At 45.8% G+C, this 19,451-nt stretch overlaps 1 protein-coding gene across 6 annotated transcripts in view; it reads right to left on the bottom strand.

Moving 5' to 3' along the window:
* The window catches only part of CFAP65 (cilia and flagella associated protein 65), a 32,058-nt gene that overhangs the window by 5,645 nt on the left and 6,962 nt on the right, over positions 1 to 19,451 (bottom strand). For 4 of the 6 annotated variants that reach the window (XR_007204742.1, XM_048309265.1, XM_048309268.1 and 1 more), the window contains exons 9-27: positions 18,880 to 19,145; positions 17,462 to 17,662; positions 16,684 to 17,046; positions 15,809 to 15,946; positions 14,679 to 14,924; positions 14,033 to 14,257; positions 13,638 to 13,790; positions 12,217 to 12,382; positions 11,542 to 11,670; positions 10,824 to 11,040; positions 9,778 to 9,906; positions 9,319 to 9,495; positions 8,578 to 8,644; positions 4,665 to 4,775; positions 3,695 to 3,886; positions 2,782 to 2,940; positions 1,342 to 1,482; positions 778 to 900; positions 52 to 189 (exon numbers count right to left, since the gene is read on the bottom strand). Coding sequence is in view for 5 of the 6 variants with exons in the window: in XM_048309265.1 (XP_048165222.1) it covers positions 52 to 189; positions 778 to 900; positions 1,342 to 1,482; positions 2,782 to 2,940; positions 3,695 to 3,886; positions 4,665 to 4,775; positions 8,578 to 8,644; positions 9,319 to 9,495; positions 9,778 to 9,906; positions 10,824 to 11,040; positions 11,542 to 11,670; positions 12,217 to 12,382; positions 13,638 to 13,790; positions 14,033 to 14,257; positions 14,679 to 14,924; positions 15,809 to 15,946; positions 16,684 to 17,046; positions 17,462 to 17,662; positions 18,880 to 19,145 (3,341 nt within the window). In the remaining variant the exon portion in view is untranslated. The remainder of the gene's footprint in view (positions 1 to 51; positions 190 to 777; positions 901 to 1,341; positions 1,483 to 2,781; positions 2,941 to 3,694; positions 3,887 to 4,664; positions 4,776 to 8,577; positions 8,645 to 9,318; positions 9,496 to 9,777; positions 9,907 to 10,823; positions 11,041 to 11,541; positions 11,671 to 12,216; positions 12,383 to 13,637; positions 13,791 to 14,032; positions 14,258 to 14,678; positions 14,925 to 15,808; positions 15,947 to 16,683; positions 17,047 to 17,461; positions 17,663 to 18,879; positions 19,146 to 19,451) is intronic. The other 2 variants (XM_048309267.1, XM_048309266.1) reach the window with 2 other exon arrangements.

Raw genomic sequence — 19,451 nt, 5'->3', positions numbered from 1 at the left:
TGCTGTTTCTTGAGTCAAGCTAAGCTGGTGCAGGGTTTTGAGAGCACTTACCACTGAAGGTGATGTTAGCTTCCTTTTAGTCCCAAGGTCCTTCTCTGTGATGGTGAATTCCACAGCCCGCCGTTCCTTCTCCTCTTCCCACTTGTGCAGGTCCCTCTCATACTGAACCAGGGACTCCTGGATGTACACCTATGAAGCAAACCATAACTGAAGAGAGCAGGGCTAGAAAAGAGTTGCAAATAACAGTTTCTGGCTCAAGTCTATGCCTGTTTCTCCCCTTCAGGAGGAACCCACTTGTTTTTCATGTATTCCAGTGGCAGGAAGAGGAAAAAACAGTGGTATTTAAAGACTCAGATGGAGAAGCTATACTCTTTTGCCAAAGAAAACTTGGAAGGCGTCCAGGGGGACACTACTGTTAGTCTGTGTCCCCAATAATATTAAAGCAGTGAGACTTGTCTTTTACAGATATCAAGTCTTTGGCATCCACTGAAAGCCACTCCCATTCAAACCATCACTTCTTGTGTAATTAGCAGCTGGGTTCCCCTCACAAAGCCATACATTGCACACTTACACTTCATCTAGTGAGCCACACAGACAGAAAGACACTTAAAGCATCAGGAAGGATGAAGCTAAGTGTCTTCAGGAATGAGAAGTGTGTATCAAAGGCGGCTTCCTTCAGCTGGAAGCAGCAGGCAGCTGACTGCTGGGGTCAGCCATTTGGGAACCACAATAACATGGCCAGGTCATGGTAATACACAGGTACCTCTCGGGTCTCACCTCACACACCAGATTTATTCTGCAGAGGGAGGGCTTCCTTGTAGGTTGTAGAGTGATGAAGCAGGGGATACTCTCTCCAGGCTGCACAATCCCTGAGTTTGGAGTAATCTCCAACATGTGGGCCTAGGGGCAGGGGGAGGAGAATAAAATTAAAAAAAAAAAAACAGAAAACCCCCCAGAGCAGCTATGTCACTGTCCTGGGACCTTTCTGTGTGCTTTCTCTTTGCAGGAAATCCACCTGTCCTTCTCAGAGGTATGTGGCATGAGAGAGATGCAGTGGACATATTCTAAGAACAAACATGGCCTTTGCTGGTGGACAGAGTCCTGAGGTTTGTTATTGCATTCTGTAGTTCCAGCTTCATGTAACCTCACCAAAATATTCAGATTTCCCTTCTGAATTCCTGTCGTTCTCCCTGTCCTAACCCTTGCCTTCACTCTTCCTTTCATCATCTAGTAGAAAGCCAATTCCCTAGAATCCATGTTTCTTGTTGAAAATGGAGTTGTAAGGTCCTTTCATAGTACAATATAGATGGGCAGGAAGGCTGTAGATCAAAGAGGACTCACCTTTTCTTTACAGCAGCTTATGTGCCAGGCAAACACAACTGCCGTGTTCTTTAAGATATTGTTGAGAAAGACAAGTTGATCAGCTTTGGTGCAGTCTGGGATATTTCCAAGGCAAATCCTGTGATGGGACAAAGTGGCTGCCTGCAGGAAGCAAGGAGAAACCAGAAGGAACGGCAGGGAAGGATGATGGATCTAGCCATTGGGGAAGGGCAGTCACACAGGCATCTCTAAATTTTCCAGCAATTCACAGGTAATATCAACCAAGTATCTGCAATATAACAACTTGAGGGAGTGTAACAGTTTTTTGCTCTGGTTACAATGACTTTACCTCAAAAGGCCAGCTCTGTTGCAGTGGGATTGAGTGAGCAATGAGTAAAACAACACTGGTGCTGGACAGGAGAGGATCTCAGGAGCACAGAGGACCAGTAACACCCCAATTCTCTCTTCAGCACTTGCGGTTCAGGCCTTTTCCTACTTCAGCTGAGAAACATGAGGTGTGTGCTTGTGCAAAATCCCTATCAACCTGACTGAGTTTTTGAAATTGATCCCTAATACACTTTGCTACTAGTATGCTACTAGTTTGTCTCATTCTCCAGATACAGTGCAATCTCTAGTTAAGTAATCATTAGAGAAAGAAACTTGATTTCAGACAACAGAGCCTTGCGGAATGCCATCTTCATTGTCAGACTGAGACAGTTTTCAATCATCTTCTCTTTGCTGTTCTCCGGAATATAATCACCCTGCTGGAAGCCAAAGAGCCCAAGGAGCTGTGGCTGGCTCCAAGGAAGGCATGCTAATGTCACACAGGATGAATCTTCACCTGGCAGGAGAATGCCTCTCTGCTATGTAACGCTCATTCACTGTGCTTGGATCTGTGGGTGAGTTTAACAACAGATTGTCCAGGCTGGCAGGCCAGCACTAGCCAGGACAGACAAGCTCCTGCTGAGCCAGCAGCAGGTCAAACAAGTGCATTCCTCTGCACATGCCTGAAAAGGTGACCATCCTGCAGTCAGCATTCAAGTTATGAATCATCTGAGTTTGGCTGGGAAATGGTGGCAGCCAAGCCCTGACAGGGTATGTCAGGAGTATAATGGTCATTTTGAGAATGATTTAGCAAAGAAAAAGTTGGTGTAGATGCATACGAGAAAGACACCTGTAATGGGAGGTAACTTCTAAGAAAAAAATCAGTACATGAACAAACCCTAAACCCATTTTTGTTCTAATGGCTGTGGAAGTGACAAGCTGGAAGGAAGACACCTTTCAGCTTCCATGAGTTAAGCTCTAGATCACCTGCTGGAAGGGAAATATCTTGTTCTATCTCATGGCAAATGAATTCTCCTGCAACACAGGCTACTGCAAGATGGGGCCAGTTGTATATTTCAGTCTCTCTCACACATTCCTGGACTGATCATATTGCTCATATCCCACACCTGGACTTACCTGCCCAGGCACAGTTAGCTTGGCAGAACCTGAATAGTCTGCAGAAGAAACAAATTGGCTGGATGTGTCAGTCTTTTGTACAGTATTTGGATTGTAGCCTACTCCCTGGAAAGTGACAGGGGTCGACTCACCCTCCAGGATGTGGATGGGAACATCAACCTGCCTTGGACAAAATAAAAGTTTTAAGTCCAGAGTCATCTTTTGGAGAGATGTGCAATAAGCCAGCATACTTGCTGATGGACTGGTCTAAATACACCCCATGCATGGATAAAGACAAATCCAGTCTCTTTTGCTCTTTCAGGCCGTGGCCTTTCCTGCTAGCCCAGGAAAGCTGGTTAAGTAGTCAATTAGCCAGTTACAGTATGAGATGGACAGAGACTTCCTTTTGGAGCAAAGGTTGGAGTTTCTAAAATTAAATTTATTTATTATTCCATGCATTCACCCCAGACTAGACCAATAAGTAGTGCTCCAGCTCTGGCCCTGCCTGCTTGCTGCAGCCCAGGACACAGCTCTTTGGGAAGGCTGTTTCCAGAGGTTTGCAGCAGCATACACTGCAACGATGGAAGGCACTGACTTCAGTCTCTTTGGTGCGAAATTTTGGAGGCCAACAATTAACCACAAATCCAAACAGATACTATTGATATCCCCAGTTACTGTTTGATCCTTGAAAAATATATACTGGGATGACTCTGGTTGTGGAAGATATCTCTTCTTGGGAAGAAAAAACTTTTGAGACAGCAATTTATCTGCTCCATTTCCAGACCAGACCAGCCACTCATTTGCTTTCAAGACTCTGCTTCTTGGAGGAATAGAGCTCAATTCAGCCATAGCATGACAAGGACCAACCATCAGTAAGAAACCTAAGGAATTTTAGGTCAACAACAGAATCTTTCAGTCATGAGGAGGGTCTTACCGAGTATGTTTTAGCTTCCAGTGGAGAGAAGATCCACTCAATGTGGCCTGTTTCACCAGGGGGAATTTCTCCTCTAGGAGTTAGGCAGACAAACACAGGATGCCGAAAATTCTTCTCCTGTATCTTCACAATGTTGTCCAGCTGAACCTCAAATGTCACAGGCATGGAGCCACCATTGTAGAGTTTATAAATCTGAAGTGAGTCAGAAAGAGCAGTGCTTATTATACCAGATACAAGTTAAACTAGTTAACGCTTCACAGAGGATGCTGATAAGCATTAATATTTAATTAATCAGCTTATCTCCTAAGAATAAGGAGACCTCATAGTGTCCAGATTTAACACTGAGGCTCTGATAGGCAGCTGTGCTGAAGGTTTATCACCACACATGTACATTGATAACCAAAGTGCCTCTCCAAATGGTGCCCTGCCAATTCACAGTAGGGGGAAATGAATACAAATTAGCTAAAGGGATCACTGTAAAGTGGATTACTTAAAATGCAAAACCACTTGTATTAAAGTGATCTTAATTCAATTTAGACTTGTTCATTTCCCAAGTAAATTAGACAGAACAGAATCAAAACTGCCTTTTTGCTGAATAAGTGTTTAAGGAAGTTAAATTAATTTACTAAAAACTAATTAGGATTTATTTCCAGAGTACTTGGAACGGCTAGGCAAGTTTTCACTCAGACCCAATGCAAGAGAATAAGTGAACATGCCTCATAAGCATTCTGATTAGAGTGAACACCAAATCTTGTCAAACTGGAGATGGTGAGAAGCACTTTCCCTGCTGCCATCCCAGCCACTGTTTCCAGACTCTGCCTAGAACTATCCTCAGAGTTCTCCTGGGATGCTTTCCTGTGGAGGCCATTCCATTTCCTGAGAATTGCCTCAGACACTGCCTGTCCGTGGGATACAGTAGTACTAGCTCCTTCCCTATACTTGCTGCTGGGTTTGGCTCCAAGATGCTCACCTGTGTGGGGGGGTGGGAGCCTCCAACAGCAATGGGTGCGAAGTGGTGCTTATTGGATGCAAAATGAACGTACCGCTGGTTGTGTTCCACTGTCACACTGCTGAAGGTCAGCTGCAGTGGAAAGAAATGCAGTCACTTTCTCAAAGGGCCTTGGTCCCATCACTAAAAACTGCACAAGGACTCTGAAGTACTTTGCAAGCTGAAGGCCACACAGTTACAGACTTAAATTTGTAATACCAGGATAGCGTGTCCTAAGAAAAAAAATCAAGGAAATGGAGAACCTACTCAAGATTTTCTCTGAAAGGTTCTCTTCTTGTATCAGAAAGACTCTACTTTTCTCTCTGTTATGCCAGGCATCAGCATCAGTGCTTCTCCATGCAAGTGTATGGTGGAAATTCTCCATGAATGAAAGTGTACATAGCAGAGTGTGCAGCTGTCACAGCCAAATACTTTGGAAAGACAGGATTTAGGTAAGTAATGGCCTTGTCTTGGAAAGGACCATCTGGATGTCTTCTGGAGTGCTCCAAGAATGTGTCTAACAGTCCAAAAGCTAGAAGCAAGTCCAAAAGCAAGAAGATCCCAGCTGAACTTTAAGTGATCAACTCATGATCAAGAGTATCCTGTTAGCAAAGCAGCTGCCAGGCACTCCAAGCAAAGTGGAGAGATTTATGGAGCTATTTCATAGGAAGGATTTTGCATTTGCATTTTTGCACAGGCTCCTGCATTTTGAGAAAACTGCAATCAGGCTGAAGATGCACCGATGATGCACTGTTTTCTGCAGGATCACCCCAAAGTACCCCTGAGCTGTCTGCTTTGGGGTAGAGGCTGCAAAGCAGTCACCTAGTAAGTAATGTCTCTACATGGGCCAACAGGACCCAAGTTGCTGCAATTCACAATATGTTAAGCCTAAAGCATGGCTGTTTTTCAAATGCATGTGTAAAAGACAAAGATAGACACCTGCAGGAGATACTATATCAGCTGCTTTAAAAAGAGCAGAGAATGACAACTCCTTCTATAAAACCCATTCCAGTTCAGATGAGGAGGGAGCAAAGAACTAGAAATACAATGTTAGCAAGGTCCCACATGGGATCTTATCAAAGCACTACATGAGCATTCAGCCTCCTGAGAATCACAGTTTGCCAGATGGAGTGGAAGCAGGAGGAAGACAAAAGCTTTGCTTTCAAACTTCAAGGGAAAAAGGGCTAGGAACCTCCCTGAGCTTTGGGAGTGAAACATCCATTTATATAAATTCAGTCAAAAAGCCATCTTGCATTCTGACAGACCAGAACTGCTGAGGAAAAATTATCATCAGTTTCCATTTGACACAGGATATGACATTTAGAGGATTAGCAGTTAAAGAGAGGCAAATGGACAAAAGCAAAGACCTGCTACAAACAATTCTCCTTCTGGAGTGCATAGACTTCATCCCACAGTGAAGGCTTAAGAGCATAAGAGGGGTGCCAGGGGATGCCAGATTCCTCAGGGAGGACAGCTGCCTGCAGAACCCGTGCTGCAGGTGATAACATCTCAGAATACCTAACTAGCAGCTATGAAGTGAAGTGCAAACACTTGCAGTTTATAGAACCTATGTGCTCAAGGATTCTCCTTGGGATCCAGCCCTTCTCTCCAGGAAGTTCTGTGAACCAGCCTACCTCATCCTGCAACACATGCAGCTGGCTGGGCTTTTCCTACTAGAACTGCTCAGGGCTGCAAGTTCTGCCTAGCCAAATGATCTCAGAGCTCTGAGAACAAGCAGTCTTACAGGTGAAGAGGCAAAGGACAATCTGTGAAAGCATTAGGCAGTGGAAGGCCTTGTTTCCCTACTGCACAAGGAATTGGGTAACACACACGTCCCACAGAAGTCTCCTCCTACAGCCAGAAGAAATTGCAAATGAGAAATCAGTTTGGATCCTTTAGAGTACCTATAAATCATCAGAGGACTAAAAATTGGCCACTGAATGGCGAAGGAAGAACAGAGAAGGAGTTTCTCCTGAAAATGAAGTAGACAGGCTCTGTTGGGGAAAGAGAGGAGCAGGAGGTCAAAATCTATCCATGTGGGTAAAGTCATGACAGAAGTCAATTTAAACCCAAAGAAAAAGCAGACAATGGCTTGCAGGTGGCTAACATCACTGGTCTGAAGCCAAGTAATTCGGAATCTGACCGAGTAACCAGGCAATACCCCAGCCCAATGGTCTCCTCTGTTTATTGCTCCTTTCTGAAATTTCCAAAGCTTAACTTTTCAGATGACATTACAGCATTTGCTTCCCTTAAGGTTAGCATATGTTCTGCACATTTCACCAGAATCACAGGTGAATATTTGCTCAGCCCTGGAATGTGAGCACACTTAGGGCTGTTTCTGCCACAGGAGCTGGAAACTCTGCGCACTTCATGCCATGACTGCAAGGAAAGCAGGCACACTGTGTTCAGTCCCACAGCTGCCCTCTTTGCAGAAGCATCTCCCACTCCTATTTTTCAATGTCAGCAGTTCAGTACTGGCACTGCATCTCTGCAGGTTGCAACCACTTGCACTGCTCCATGCCTCTGGACTGGCTTCTACAGCTCCTATTGCCAGAGCTCAAATGCACCAAGGGATCTTTTCATCCCCATGTTTTTCCAGCCCCTTCTGCAAGGATAGCATGACAGAGGGTGGCGGCCTCTGGTAGCCACCAAAGCCAGTGGCTATATGGCAAGAGAGGATATATGCCCTATAGGCTTCTGGTGCTCCAAAGCCTCTTCCCTCACTGGCCAGCTAGTGAAAGGCTCATAGCCACTCTCAGGATTGTGCCAGGCAGGCAGAGCACAGGGAGCCCGTCCAAGGGCTTTGAGGGAAGGCACAGTTAAGCCACTGTTTGAACAGCTTGGTGAAAGGGTTGGATTTTCAGCTGACAACAGTCCTGAAAGAAAAGAAAAATAAAAGAGATGTGTGAACACAATGGTCTCATAGGAAACTTCAGAGACAGACAGGAAGGCTCAGCCAGGCATGAGTGGTGCCTGGCAGAGCACAAGGTGACTTTGACTCTAACTGACAGTTTGAGAGAGGGGGAGAGAGGGAAATTAGTTTCAAGCCTGAGGAAACACTCAGGGAAAACACACCGCTGTCACTGTCAGCTCTGGGATGCTTTAGAAAGCAGCAAAGCAGGAAGAATGAGTAAGAATCTCTTCCACCATTGGTAGGAGAAATAAGTGGGTGGACAAAGGCTGCAGCCAACCAGGAATGCAGGGAGTACCCTCTGGGCTTGGGGAAGCAGCTGACCCCAGAGCTGGAAGATGCTCTGCCACTCTGTTCATTCCCAAACTACCATCACAACAGGTGGTATATTTGGAGAAAAGCACATTTCAGGGGGTGTTGAAGAGCATAGAGAGTTGATGAGATGGAGAGATTCAGGAAAGCTGCATATGAGAGAAGCAGGATGGGCTGCAGATCTGAACTCCAGCCACATTGCATGGAACAACTCACAGTGACGCAGATGAAATGAGGGCAAGCATGCACAGGGATCTTGACCATGAGTTACACCAGAGTGTGGAAAATATGCAGGGACTGTAAAACCTGGGAAGGCTGTTTTGGGCTTGGAGTTGTCTTGAAGGAAGAAGCAATTCTGCACTAACACCACTAACAAAATACAAAGGTTAATAATAAATAAAACCCAGTCCTCTTGCTGAAGGACCCAAGAGATGGTCCAAGGACTGTTCTGCTAGTCCACTGCCCATATCACACTGTGCTGGAACCACAAGTTTGTCAGAATATTGGTTTTGTGTCTCTGCTTGGCCCTCTGTTACTGCCTGGGCAGTGCAAATTCCAGGGGAAGGCCACAGCCCCCTGTATGTTACGCAGCTTCTGGGGAAAACACCTCATAACTCAGTTCCTACCTGCTGTTGTTCTGCAGTTGGAAGGAAGGGACACCTGCTATCTTACCAGAATCTCATGGCCATAGGAAATCTTCAGCAGGACAGGGAGGCGATCAGTGCCAATGAAATCATGTCTAGCAGTGAAAGAGGAGAGAGAGGAAAACAGTAGAAATCAATTTTGTGCCCAGGATGACAGAGTCAGTCACACAGAACATTAGAGACAATTCACTTCCCAGCTAAAGAGTCACTGTTGCGTAAGGGCCCGGGGGGAGGTGGGGGGGAACCCAGTTGTGTTTGGGTGGGAATGAGTGATACAATGTTGATTTTAGTCATACACCTATTTAGGGACCCAAGTTTCTAGGCCAAAAAAATGCCAGTACTCCTCAGATATGGTCTGCTTTGAAAGGGAAAGTGTTCAGCTTTCTTCGTACCTTCTGCAGGCATACAAGGGGTAGCAGCTCTAGCTGATGACAAAAATAAAAATATCACTACATAATCAAAAGCACAGCAAGTGCAGCATCTTGTTCATCTCCTCAACTGTCAAGTCAAGGAAGACCAGTATCCCCAGCATGTCACACTAAATGCCTTTTGCACTGCAGTGTTAAAGGACATTAAAACATTCTCCTGAGGAAGTCAAGCTCTGTGGGGTCCAGAAACTGGACCTGCTCAGGAACTTTCTATTTTCCCAGCCTCTGCTGTGGAACATATGAAGGGGAAGGAAAATCTGGCATGAAAACTCAGGGGACTGACAGCATGTGTTGTTCTGGCACTTAGCATGAAGCTCTGAAGAACAGATACTTTTCATCACCTGTGTGAGAGCTGGACAGATTTCTCCTGCCCTGGGAGAAGTGTTCCTGACTTTGGGGAAACACTGAAGAGCTGGTTATCCTGAACTCTCATCTGGTGCAGCTCCTGGGGGGTAAAGTCAGTGTCTTCTGCCCAGTGCTCCATGTCCATCTTCTGATCAGAAGGAAACAAGAAGGCCCTAGGGAACAAATCAGCTGGTCAGCAACAAGGACATGCAACTTCCCCAGGGCCATGGTCAGCATATTCAATCCAAATGGGCTTGGCCCAGATGGTGGCTACATCACATTTCATCAGGTCTGATCTGCAGCTCTTTGATTGCTTCCCCACCCAGACTCACCAAGAGATCTCAGCTGCAGCTGTGCCTACAAACCCCACCCTATCAATATGCAAATGTCTCACAGCCCTTTGAGCACTTACAGAGCCCCAGAAAGAAGGCTGAGCTCCAGGGAGCACTGCTTACCAGTCCACAGGTACCACACCCTTGTTCTCCAGCAGAAGCCTTGCGACGGTAGGCTCTGAGCCTACTGGGGCAGACCCAAAGTCAAAATCCAGCAGGAGAGGGGTGTACACTGGAGGGATCAAGCATGTGCTGGTCACAGGAGAAAAAGAAGATATTAAACTGAAACAGGAGGAAGGGTCATCAGGGCATGACAGGGGAAAGGCCATTCTATACTGGCTGTCTTCCTTATAATTCTTGTCTGACCTTCTATTCCTGGCCCTTTTGAGAGAAAGGATACTGGGCATAAGGCAGACCTTCTGATTTTCTTTTAAAAATCTTTTATACAGGTCTAATGAGAGTGAGTGACATAAGAGAGTCCTTCTTACCCCGAAGTCTCTCTTTAGCTCCTCAGGACAAGGAAGTCACTGACATACAGGCCCAATGGAGGGCCACCAAAATGGCTGAGAGCTGGAACACACTGGCCAGGCTGGATGGGGCTCTGAGCAACTTGGTCTAGTGGAAAGCACCCCTGCCCATGGCAGAAGCGTTGGAACTAGATGATCTCCAAGGTCTTTTTCAACCCAAGCTATTCTATGATTACAAGGGGCAACTAAGAGACCTGGATTTGTTCAGCCTTATGAAGCAAGGGCTCAGCGATGGCAACCACACAATTTGCAATACAAGATACTCTGATGAGACGCTAGGAAAAAGGTTTTTACCATGGAAATGGTTAAGCAGGAGCTCAGACAAGCTGTGGTTTCTTTGTCCTCAGAGATTCAGCACTGAACTGAATAAGGCCCTAGCCAACCTGATCTATATGTCCTGGCTTTGGGCAAGGGGCTACACCAGAGACTTTTGGAGGTCCATTGCAATTAAATTATTCTCTGTTTCTGTGACTCCTTTCTAGGGAGCTTAAGCAGAGAAGTGGAGGTGAGCAACTGCCTACAGCAGCTAGGATGGAATAACAGGGTGCCACGCAGCAGGGAGCTGCAACACATGCCAATAAGCATCTCCATCTGGCTCATGCAAGGGACTCAAAGACCCTCTGAGCCATTCCCTCATCTTACCTGTGCCTTGTGGGAACTCTGTAGGTGAGCTCACCAGGAGTTGGGTCTCGCTCCAAGTATTCATTCAGTGTGTCCAAGGAGAAGAGCTTCCAGATGTGCAACTTGCTGGCACTCCCTGTTATAGTGGCATCTGTGATGCGCAAAGTTGGGTAGGTGCCTGTTGCTACAATGCAGCAGAGGGGCTGCTGCTTCTCTTTCGTGCTTGCAAGATCTGCAGCTTGGGAGAGAAAGAAACACGAAAAAGTAGTCATGCACCATTAGGGGGCTGCTGCCTGGGTCATTTTGACTGCAGCAAAGGGGAAAGAGGCCCTACCAAGACCAAAGAAAAAAACAATGGGCCTTTGTATGTAGTCTTTTCTTTGGCAGCTTCTCAAAACCCCTAAACCACTGACTTCTAGTTGTACCTTGACTTCTGCATTTAGACATCACCAAAAGACTATGAATATGATCCTTTTCAACAGTGTCTTTACACAATTGAGTTCTGCGCTATGTGAAAAAAAACGTTTTTTGATTTAAGCCTACAGCCTAATTATTTTATGAAGTGCCCCTTGTTTTCACACTGAAAAATCATAAACAGTTATTTATATCTTGTCTTCTCCCTATCATTCATATGACATTACATTTTTCACTTTCCAAGCTGAAAACTCCTTGTCTGGCTAGTCTCTTCTTTTACAAACACTGTCCCCCACCTCTGAACATCCCAAAACATCCATCTCACCTGTGGGTGTGCAAGTAGCATATTTGATTGACCAGGTGTAACGCAGTCGACGAGCTGGCCTTACTTTTATTCGGACAAAAGCTTTTGATCTTGCTAAGATTGTTCCTCTCGAGTGTTCCAGCTCTAGAGCTGTAGGACACGAGAGATGGCATGAGCTCTTGGCATCACTGTCTCTTACACAACAAATGTGGTGGCACACAGATCCCTAAGTCTACTTGCACTCCAGCCACTGCCACCCCTTGTCTAATTGTTAGGATTAGCTTCAGGTTTTGAACTTGGGATTCCCAGCCTACAACTGCAGGCAGCTCATTGGGAGCACCCAGATTGCCTTTGGGCAGCAAAGAATAGGGAACTTCCCCACAGGAGGTCCTCTAGAAAGGCGGCACCACCATTTTTTCTGGTAAGGTCCTTTATTTAATTTCCTTCTCTGCTGGGAAATTGCATCTTATTTCAAGGTCCAGATTGGTCTAACTTCAGTTGTCAGACTCTGGATTATTGTTTTTCCAGCAAGATAGAAGAGTCATTTCCTATGCAAAGGAGCAGACAGCTTGAGGTTTGAGAGAATCAGTGCAAGCAAGCCAGTAATCACTCCAACCTCCGAGTTCATTCTAGATTGATTTTGGAGAAAAGAGAGGAAAGCTAAGGTCCTGTCCCATGCTAATTCCTTTACAGTACCCAGTGGATCGCTGCGGACCTCCTCAGGGTTATGGGGCCCTGTGATGAATTGTTCCACACTGAGGATGTAATTCAGAGTACAGATCCCATCATTTAGCAGTACAATGCTGCAGCTTTGTTGACCACCAACTAGAACATTTCCAAGGTCCAGATGCTCCTTTTGTGCCTGGAATACAAACCCACCGTGCTGAGGTCACTTTAACGTGTCAAGCATAGTAGTTGAGTGTAGCCACCACTTATCTCACCACGTGCTGATCCCTTGGCACATGCAGTGCAGTGCAAAGGGCTCCCTGCTTTGTGTAGGACCTGGCATGCCCTGATAGAATCATTAAGGTTAGGAAAGATCTCTGAGATCACTGAGTCTACCCATTGACCTCACACTGTCAAGTCCACCACTAACCCATGTCCCTGAGTGCCACATCTACATGTCTTTTAAATACTTCCAGAAATGATGACTCAACCAATTCTTTGGGCAGCCCATTCCAATGAGTGACAACCCCTTTCCTAAAGAAATTTTTCCAAGTATCCAATCTAAACCTCTCCTGGTGCAATTTGAGGTCATTTTCTCTTGCCTTTTGCTTATTACTTGGGAGAAGAGACCAACACCCACTTCGCTACAAACTCCTTTTGGGTAGTTGGAGCACAATAAAATGTGGAACAGGTCTGCAAGGGACTCAATCCCTCTTCCAAATGCTTTCTCCTACTGTTTTTTAGGGTGTTTGCTGGGTAGGATGTAGCTTATTCAGGGCTGTGAGACCACTAGCTGACCAGCTGCACTTGGGCCAAGGATGAGAGATATTTGCTTGCCCTTTCGTGACTGCTTAAATAGTCCCCCTCTCTTTTGGCTAGTTGTGTGCTCACATACAATTTATAATGACTAAGTACCTTGAAGATATTATCACCCAACAATCAACATGATTTACATGGGGAAATGATTTACAAGGTATTATTTTATTTACCTCTGGTTCCTTAAGAAACCTGACTAAAAATTAAGGTGGCTGCACACACCTGCAGGTAACAGGAAGAAAGCCAGGTGGAGGTGTACTGGCTGTGCCACTTTAAAAGGTCCGCTACACTTAGAAATCAGACTAACAGCAAAACAAATGGAGAAGGAGAGCAGACAGAATGAGAGGAGAGAACCATGATTCCCAAGAAGCTAAATGGCTTGCTTGGTTTAGTCTGGAAGAGAGCAATCCCAGAGGATTTGTGAAGGTCATATTTGAACTGGCAAGACATTTGCAACAAGCTGCCATTAGGCCACTAGAATCAGTACTGTCGTTTAAACTGAAAGCAGTGTCTGGGAATTTTGCTGTGAATCCTTATTGGCTGCCTCCAGTACAGATTTTGCAAAAAGGGAAAGTCCAAGACCCCATCCCACCCTAGTATCCCCTACTGCTACTCAGTGGGCCCCTGCTCCTTACCCTGATGGTGCCTAGTGCGCCCTCTCCAATGACCCGTAAGACATAATGGAGACCTTTGGGAGACACGAGGTCTGGGCTTTTCCAGCTCACAAACACCATAGCATGCAGCACATACTTGGTCTCCTTGTTAGGAGTAAAAGTCCATGCCTGAGCCTGCAATCACAAGAGGCAAGAGTGCTGACAGGAGCTCCAGCCCAGAGATAAACCCAAACACCTCAACAATTGCATTTAATGCACAGTCCCTTCTTCCATTATAGCTAATCTAGGTCTCTACAGACACACCATCTCCATCTGTGTCAAAGATTCATACAGGGAAAGAACATCCAGATATTCAAAGCCAGGCTGTGGTTGTATTGTAGAGAGCAAACTACAACTTTGGTAGAACTTGAACTTACCATGGCTTCAAAGGGCTGGAGGATCCCTGCAGTGGGACTGACAGACAGGATCTTACTGTGAGACTGAAAAATCTTCCATGTGAAAACCATGGGTAGACTTGTGCAGTTTTTAATGGTGTACATTCGTGTAGAGGAGGTCCCTATATGGAGAGGTTTGAAGTAGAGATTTCCATCACCTTCTAAGTGCAAAAGAAAGGACTGCCCACAACTCTGGAGAACAATCTTCTGTGGAATTAAGATAAAAAGTAACAGACATTAACTAGAAGATTCAGCTACATCAGGGGGGACCTTGCAAAGATGTTTCTCCTTCCAAGAGAGAAGCAAGAACAAAGTGGATGTTAATGAGGAGGGGAAGAGCTTTAGGCTGTGCTGTCAAGTAGGGCCCCTAGCACAATACAGGGTATTCCAAGAGATGGAAATGCAAGGAACGAGGGGTACAGGACGTTTGGCACCACAAAGGCCTTCTTTCTGCAATGCTGACCCCATAGTAAGTGTTGAAAATATTCTTTCATTCCTATTTCCAAAGGGAAAAATCCAAACTAAACATTAGGAGACATAATAGGCATCACAGTGCAAGTCATTGTGAAAAGGGAAGACTACAGGGGAACAAAACTTTGCTCACCATCTTCCACTTCCCCCTCCTTACCTTGGTGTATGCAGGATAAGAGTTCAGCTGCAAGGGCAGGACATGCTGCTGTGTGACTCTGTTAACTGGGTGAGTGGAGAGAAAGAAAATCTGGTGGCCTCCTGGCATGATGTGTCCTGAGCTGGGCTTGACCATAACAGAGGGACAGGCAGTTTGGTTCACACTGAAGGTTATCAAAGAGGTGCCTGTGTTGGACAACAGCATGCTGCAGTAGGTATCAGTGTCACAAACTACAGGAGGAAAAGTCTGGTGAAGACAAGCAAAAAGGTTTATTTTCACTGGGTTTAAAAACCAGCTTAACAAAAAAGTTTTCACTATATTCAGTTCCAGGTTCCAATAAGCACTATCCCAAGTCTATGGGGAACTTTCTAACTGCTTATTTTCAAGGAAAGAAATGAAACCATGCAGGGGTACACAAATAATGGTCTTTTCCCTTCCCTCAGTGGCCCTCATGGGTTCATGGGATTGGTGAAGCTATTTTCCATCGTGCAGTGCTTTGTTCCCATCCAGTAAATGAGCTGCTTGCTGGTGCCTGCAGCTTCTGCATGGATAGCGACATCCTGGATGAAGAACTTCAGCAGCCTAGAATTTGCTCCACTTCATGCATATCAAATAGAGGCTGCATGGCCTAGATTAGCTGAGGAGATTTTATAAGAGGTTCTCAGGACTATTCTTACTTCCTAGGATCAGATCTCACTTTACTTTATAGGAAAAATACTTTATTGTGCCACAGAAACTGCAGGAGGAGAGAGAGAACCTTCCCCTCTATCTTACAACCACTTCTCTTTCATAAGTGAGGATTCTGTGTGCCTAAGTGCATGCAAAGCTTTTGAGGCTCCTGGGAGGGGACTGAATACCCTTGTTAGAGCCTATGTCCACTTAAACAGAAAGGAAGGTGATCCCAACAGCTTTTCTGTCAGAGCTAATGAGATGGTCAGTACAGCTGACATGGTGGAAGCTGGGAAGCTAATGCAGGAGGAACAGCATACTACTTTTGTACCATAGCAGGAGCCTCCACACCATCAGAAACCACCAAAGACACACCTCAGTGCAATGGGAGACAAAGTAAAGAATTCAGAGGCAAACACTAAGTGTCTTTGCAAAGATTCAAAGGTCAATCAGTTACACACTTTGGGGACATCCAGGATGTACTGTGGAATGAAGTGCTCCCGTTCTGCTTCATATGTATGTGCTCTCAGCCTCACAGTCAGGCACCACGATGGACAGATGGTGGCATCGTTTTCAATGTTGGTGTAGTGTCTCATCACCTGCAGACACACAAGAGACAGCACATCGTGTAGAGGAAGGGAGTGTGGCAAGGTGCCTTCACAGAATCACGGATTAAACTGAGTTGGAAGGGACCAATTGCACATACTATCTCAAGCAACTGCTTATTCAATGACATCTCTGGGGCTAAGGAACTGACATTCTCAGGAAAGAAGGACTGACCAGTGCCAGATGAGAAACAGAGAGAGAGACTTGCAAATGCTGGGTTTCACTTACCAGGACATTTCTGGGTGCTAAATCTCCTGTAACTGCAGACTTGTGTAACGTGAATCCCACGTCACTTGGGCGAAGAGTGACAGTGCCCTCAGCAGCTTTACTTGTGGAGGGCCAGACACAAAGACCAAGTTATTGCCCACTACCCAGGCCACAATAACCATTCTTGTGCAAGCTCACATCTACACTAATAGTGCAATAATTCATAGTAATTCCTTCTTCAGTGAGGTGTACCATGGTTCATGCTCCCTGGGGGCAAGAGCAAGTGTACCTGTCCACATGCATGAGCTGTGACTTGTTTATTGCATTTATTTGCCAGGACACAGGTGATAGAGAAACTTTAACCCAACAGTGTATCAAAGCAATGGCCAAAAGAGTTAATAGAGGTGCTGGTTTGTCAAAATCAAAATTAAGGGTTTAAATTGAATTTTAACTCCTCCAAAATACTTTATTCTGCAAACAGTTGCTTGCTAGGTCATCTCTGGTCTTAGTAATTCCTACTAACCTTGTAAACAGCAAAACCTTCCAGCTCTGCTGCATAGAGACTGTTGACCTGAGTAGGCTTGCAAAAGACATAGAAGGTTGAAGACTTCAGTGGTGGCATGTCACAAATTTCAGGGTGCACTTGGAAGGCACTGCCATGGCTTGGAGTCCAGGCAACAGTGATATTTCCTTTGGTATGGTTGGTCACACAGAGAGGAAGAGGTTCTGCCTTGTGAGGTGGCATGCAGCATCCAAAATCATACTCCGTGGGGCTGACACTAACATGAGCAGGAAACAAGGCCAGGTCACTGCTTACACCATCATAGAAATATTCAGTCATGGCATTGGGTTCAGAGTATTCCTTGGGTGGCTTGTCCTCAAAAATCTACAGGATGGAAATATCTCAGTGTGAGCAGGGAAAGTGTGGGAGACACGAGGCACTGATTGCCTCCATGTGCAAGAGGGCATGCAGGATGCACTTCAGTAAGAGTTCCTAGGACAGCTCAGAGTCTAGGCTTCAAGGAGGCTTCTGTTTGTAAGCCTCAATCTGAAACCACACGAAGCAGAAGATGACCCCATGACTGAATTAAAGCCAGAAAGTGGCTTAGTGACTGAGCCAGGGTAAAATCCAGCTGACAAAGGTAGTGTTGGTGTGTGCTGGGACCATCAACAGCAGAAATACTAAAGAAATCAGTCCAGCATCTGCAAGCCCTTCTAGATCTGTCTTCTCTACAACAGATGCCCAGCATATATAGAGAACAGCTGGAAGTGTCTTAGATTCCAGGGAGGGCAGCTCATACCTCAGGAGAAAGCATGAGGGCTCCCTTTTCATCCATCTGCAACTTCCCATCCTTCAGCATCATGCTCAGGATATCAGGGGGGTAGAAGGTCAGTCCCCTCACCATGTTGGTTCGGTACCAGGAGAGGTGTCTTTCCTGAAGGGTGGTTGGCTTAGCTGTGTCTGAATGGCAGGTACCCAAAAAGTCCACATACATGGGTTCCTGGGAAAACACAATGTAAGATAATAAGAAATAAACTGTCCTCTGATTGCTTTGAGAGTTACACCATACCAGTATCTCACTTCCAAAACCATGCCTGGAAAAGGCTTAACATCTGCAGTGTTAGGCTGCCATTTACTTTATGTCTTGATGTGAGACAAGAATTTTCTTGAAACTGGAGTGAAAATTGAAGGCATTCAGTGCACAGCTGTACAGCTAAAGTTAAGAGAGAGACCTACATGGACAAGAGCCATGTAGGATGCACCTCACCCTATCCATTACTGACTGTCCATATCCTATTGCTGATAAGAATCCGCACCACGGGGATTCTGCTCAACAAGAGCCCAGGTCCTGCACTTGGGTCACAATAACCCCAGGCAGCGTTACAAGCTTGGGGCAGAGTGGTTGGAAAGCTGCTCATCAGAAAAGCACCTGGGAGTGATGGCTGGCAGCAGCTGAACATGAGCCAGTGTGTGCCTGGGTGGCCAAGAAGGCCAAGGGCATCCTGGCTTGTGTCAAAAATAGTGTGGCCAGTAGGACTGGGGCAGGGATTGCTCCTCTGTACTCAGCACTTGTGACACTGTGCCTTGAATACTATGTTCAGTTTTGGGCCCCTCAGTACAAGAAAAACATTGAGGGGCTGGAGCGTGTCCAGAGAAGGGCAATGAAGCTGGTGAGGGGTCTGGAGCACAAATCTCATGAGGAATGGCAGAGGGAGTTGGGGCATTTAGCCTGGAAAAAAGAAGGCTCAGGGGGAATTTTATTGCTCTCTACAACTACCTGAAAGGAGGACGTAGCCAGGTGGGGGTTGGTCTCTTCTCCCAGGTAAGAAGTGATAGGATAAGAGGAAAAGATCTCAAGTTGTGCTTGGGCAGTGGTTAGATTGGATAATGGGAAAAATTTCTTCACCAAAATGGTTGTCACCCCAGGCTGCCCAGGGATGTAGTTGAATCATGATCCCTGGAGGTATTTAAAAGACATGTAGATGTGGCACTTGGGGACATGGTTAGTGGTGGACTCAGAAGTGCTGGATTAATGGTTGGACTCAATGATCTTAGAGGTCTTTTCCAATCTTAATGATTCTATGATAAGTATTAATGAAAATGCAGTGGGAAGAGATTTTCAGGGACTACTAAGTGAGACAGGCCAGTCCTGTTGGGTTACACTGTAAGATGTCTTTAAAGTATCACAGCAAAGAAACTACCCTTTGCCTCCCATACCTGGTGGTGGACAAGGCACACGACTCTGCGGTGATAATTCATTGGGTGAGTAGGTCGAAAGGTCACCTTCAGTGTCAGTGTTGTTTTGCCCTCCAAGACGCCACAGGGGCGATCCAAGGAGAAGACGCTCCCTTTGTTGTCAATATCAAACTGATAAAAGGCCGGGACATCTGACATGTTGCTGATTTTCAGTGTCTGCATCAAACTCTCTCCAAGATTGATCCAGTCAAATTCCACAGAATACTGGTCCAGGGACACAGAAGGACCTAGCACAACATGCAAGATAAGATCCTGGACCTGTCATAGCTGTTTCTTCCAACATGTCACAAGCCACTGCTTCACTTAACTGATCTTCCCAAACCAGAATCAGCTCATCAGCAAACCGACTAGTCCTAAGAAGCAGCTAAACATTCACTTAAAACAGTCAGGCAAGTATAAATCCCAAACAGTACACCAGGGACAGCCAGGATCCCAGCAGAGTTTAGTCTGTGACTGCAGGCTATGATAGTTCCTAGTCCTTCCCCAAGCACTAACCTTTTCCCACCAGTGGTAAGAAGCTGACAGGGAGAAAC

The sequence above is a fragment of the Corvus hawaiiensis genome, chromosome 7 (assembly GCF_020740725.1).
Source record: "Corvus hawaiiensis isolate bCorHaw1 chromosome 7, bCorHaw1.pri.cur, whole genome shotgun sequence".
NCBI classification, from domain to species: domain Eukaryota; kingdom Metazoa; phylum Chordata; class Aves; order Passeriformes; family Corvidae; genus Corvus; species Corvus hawaiiensis.
This window is presented reverse-complemented; position numbering and strand designations above follow the sequence as displayed.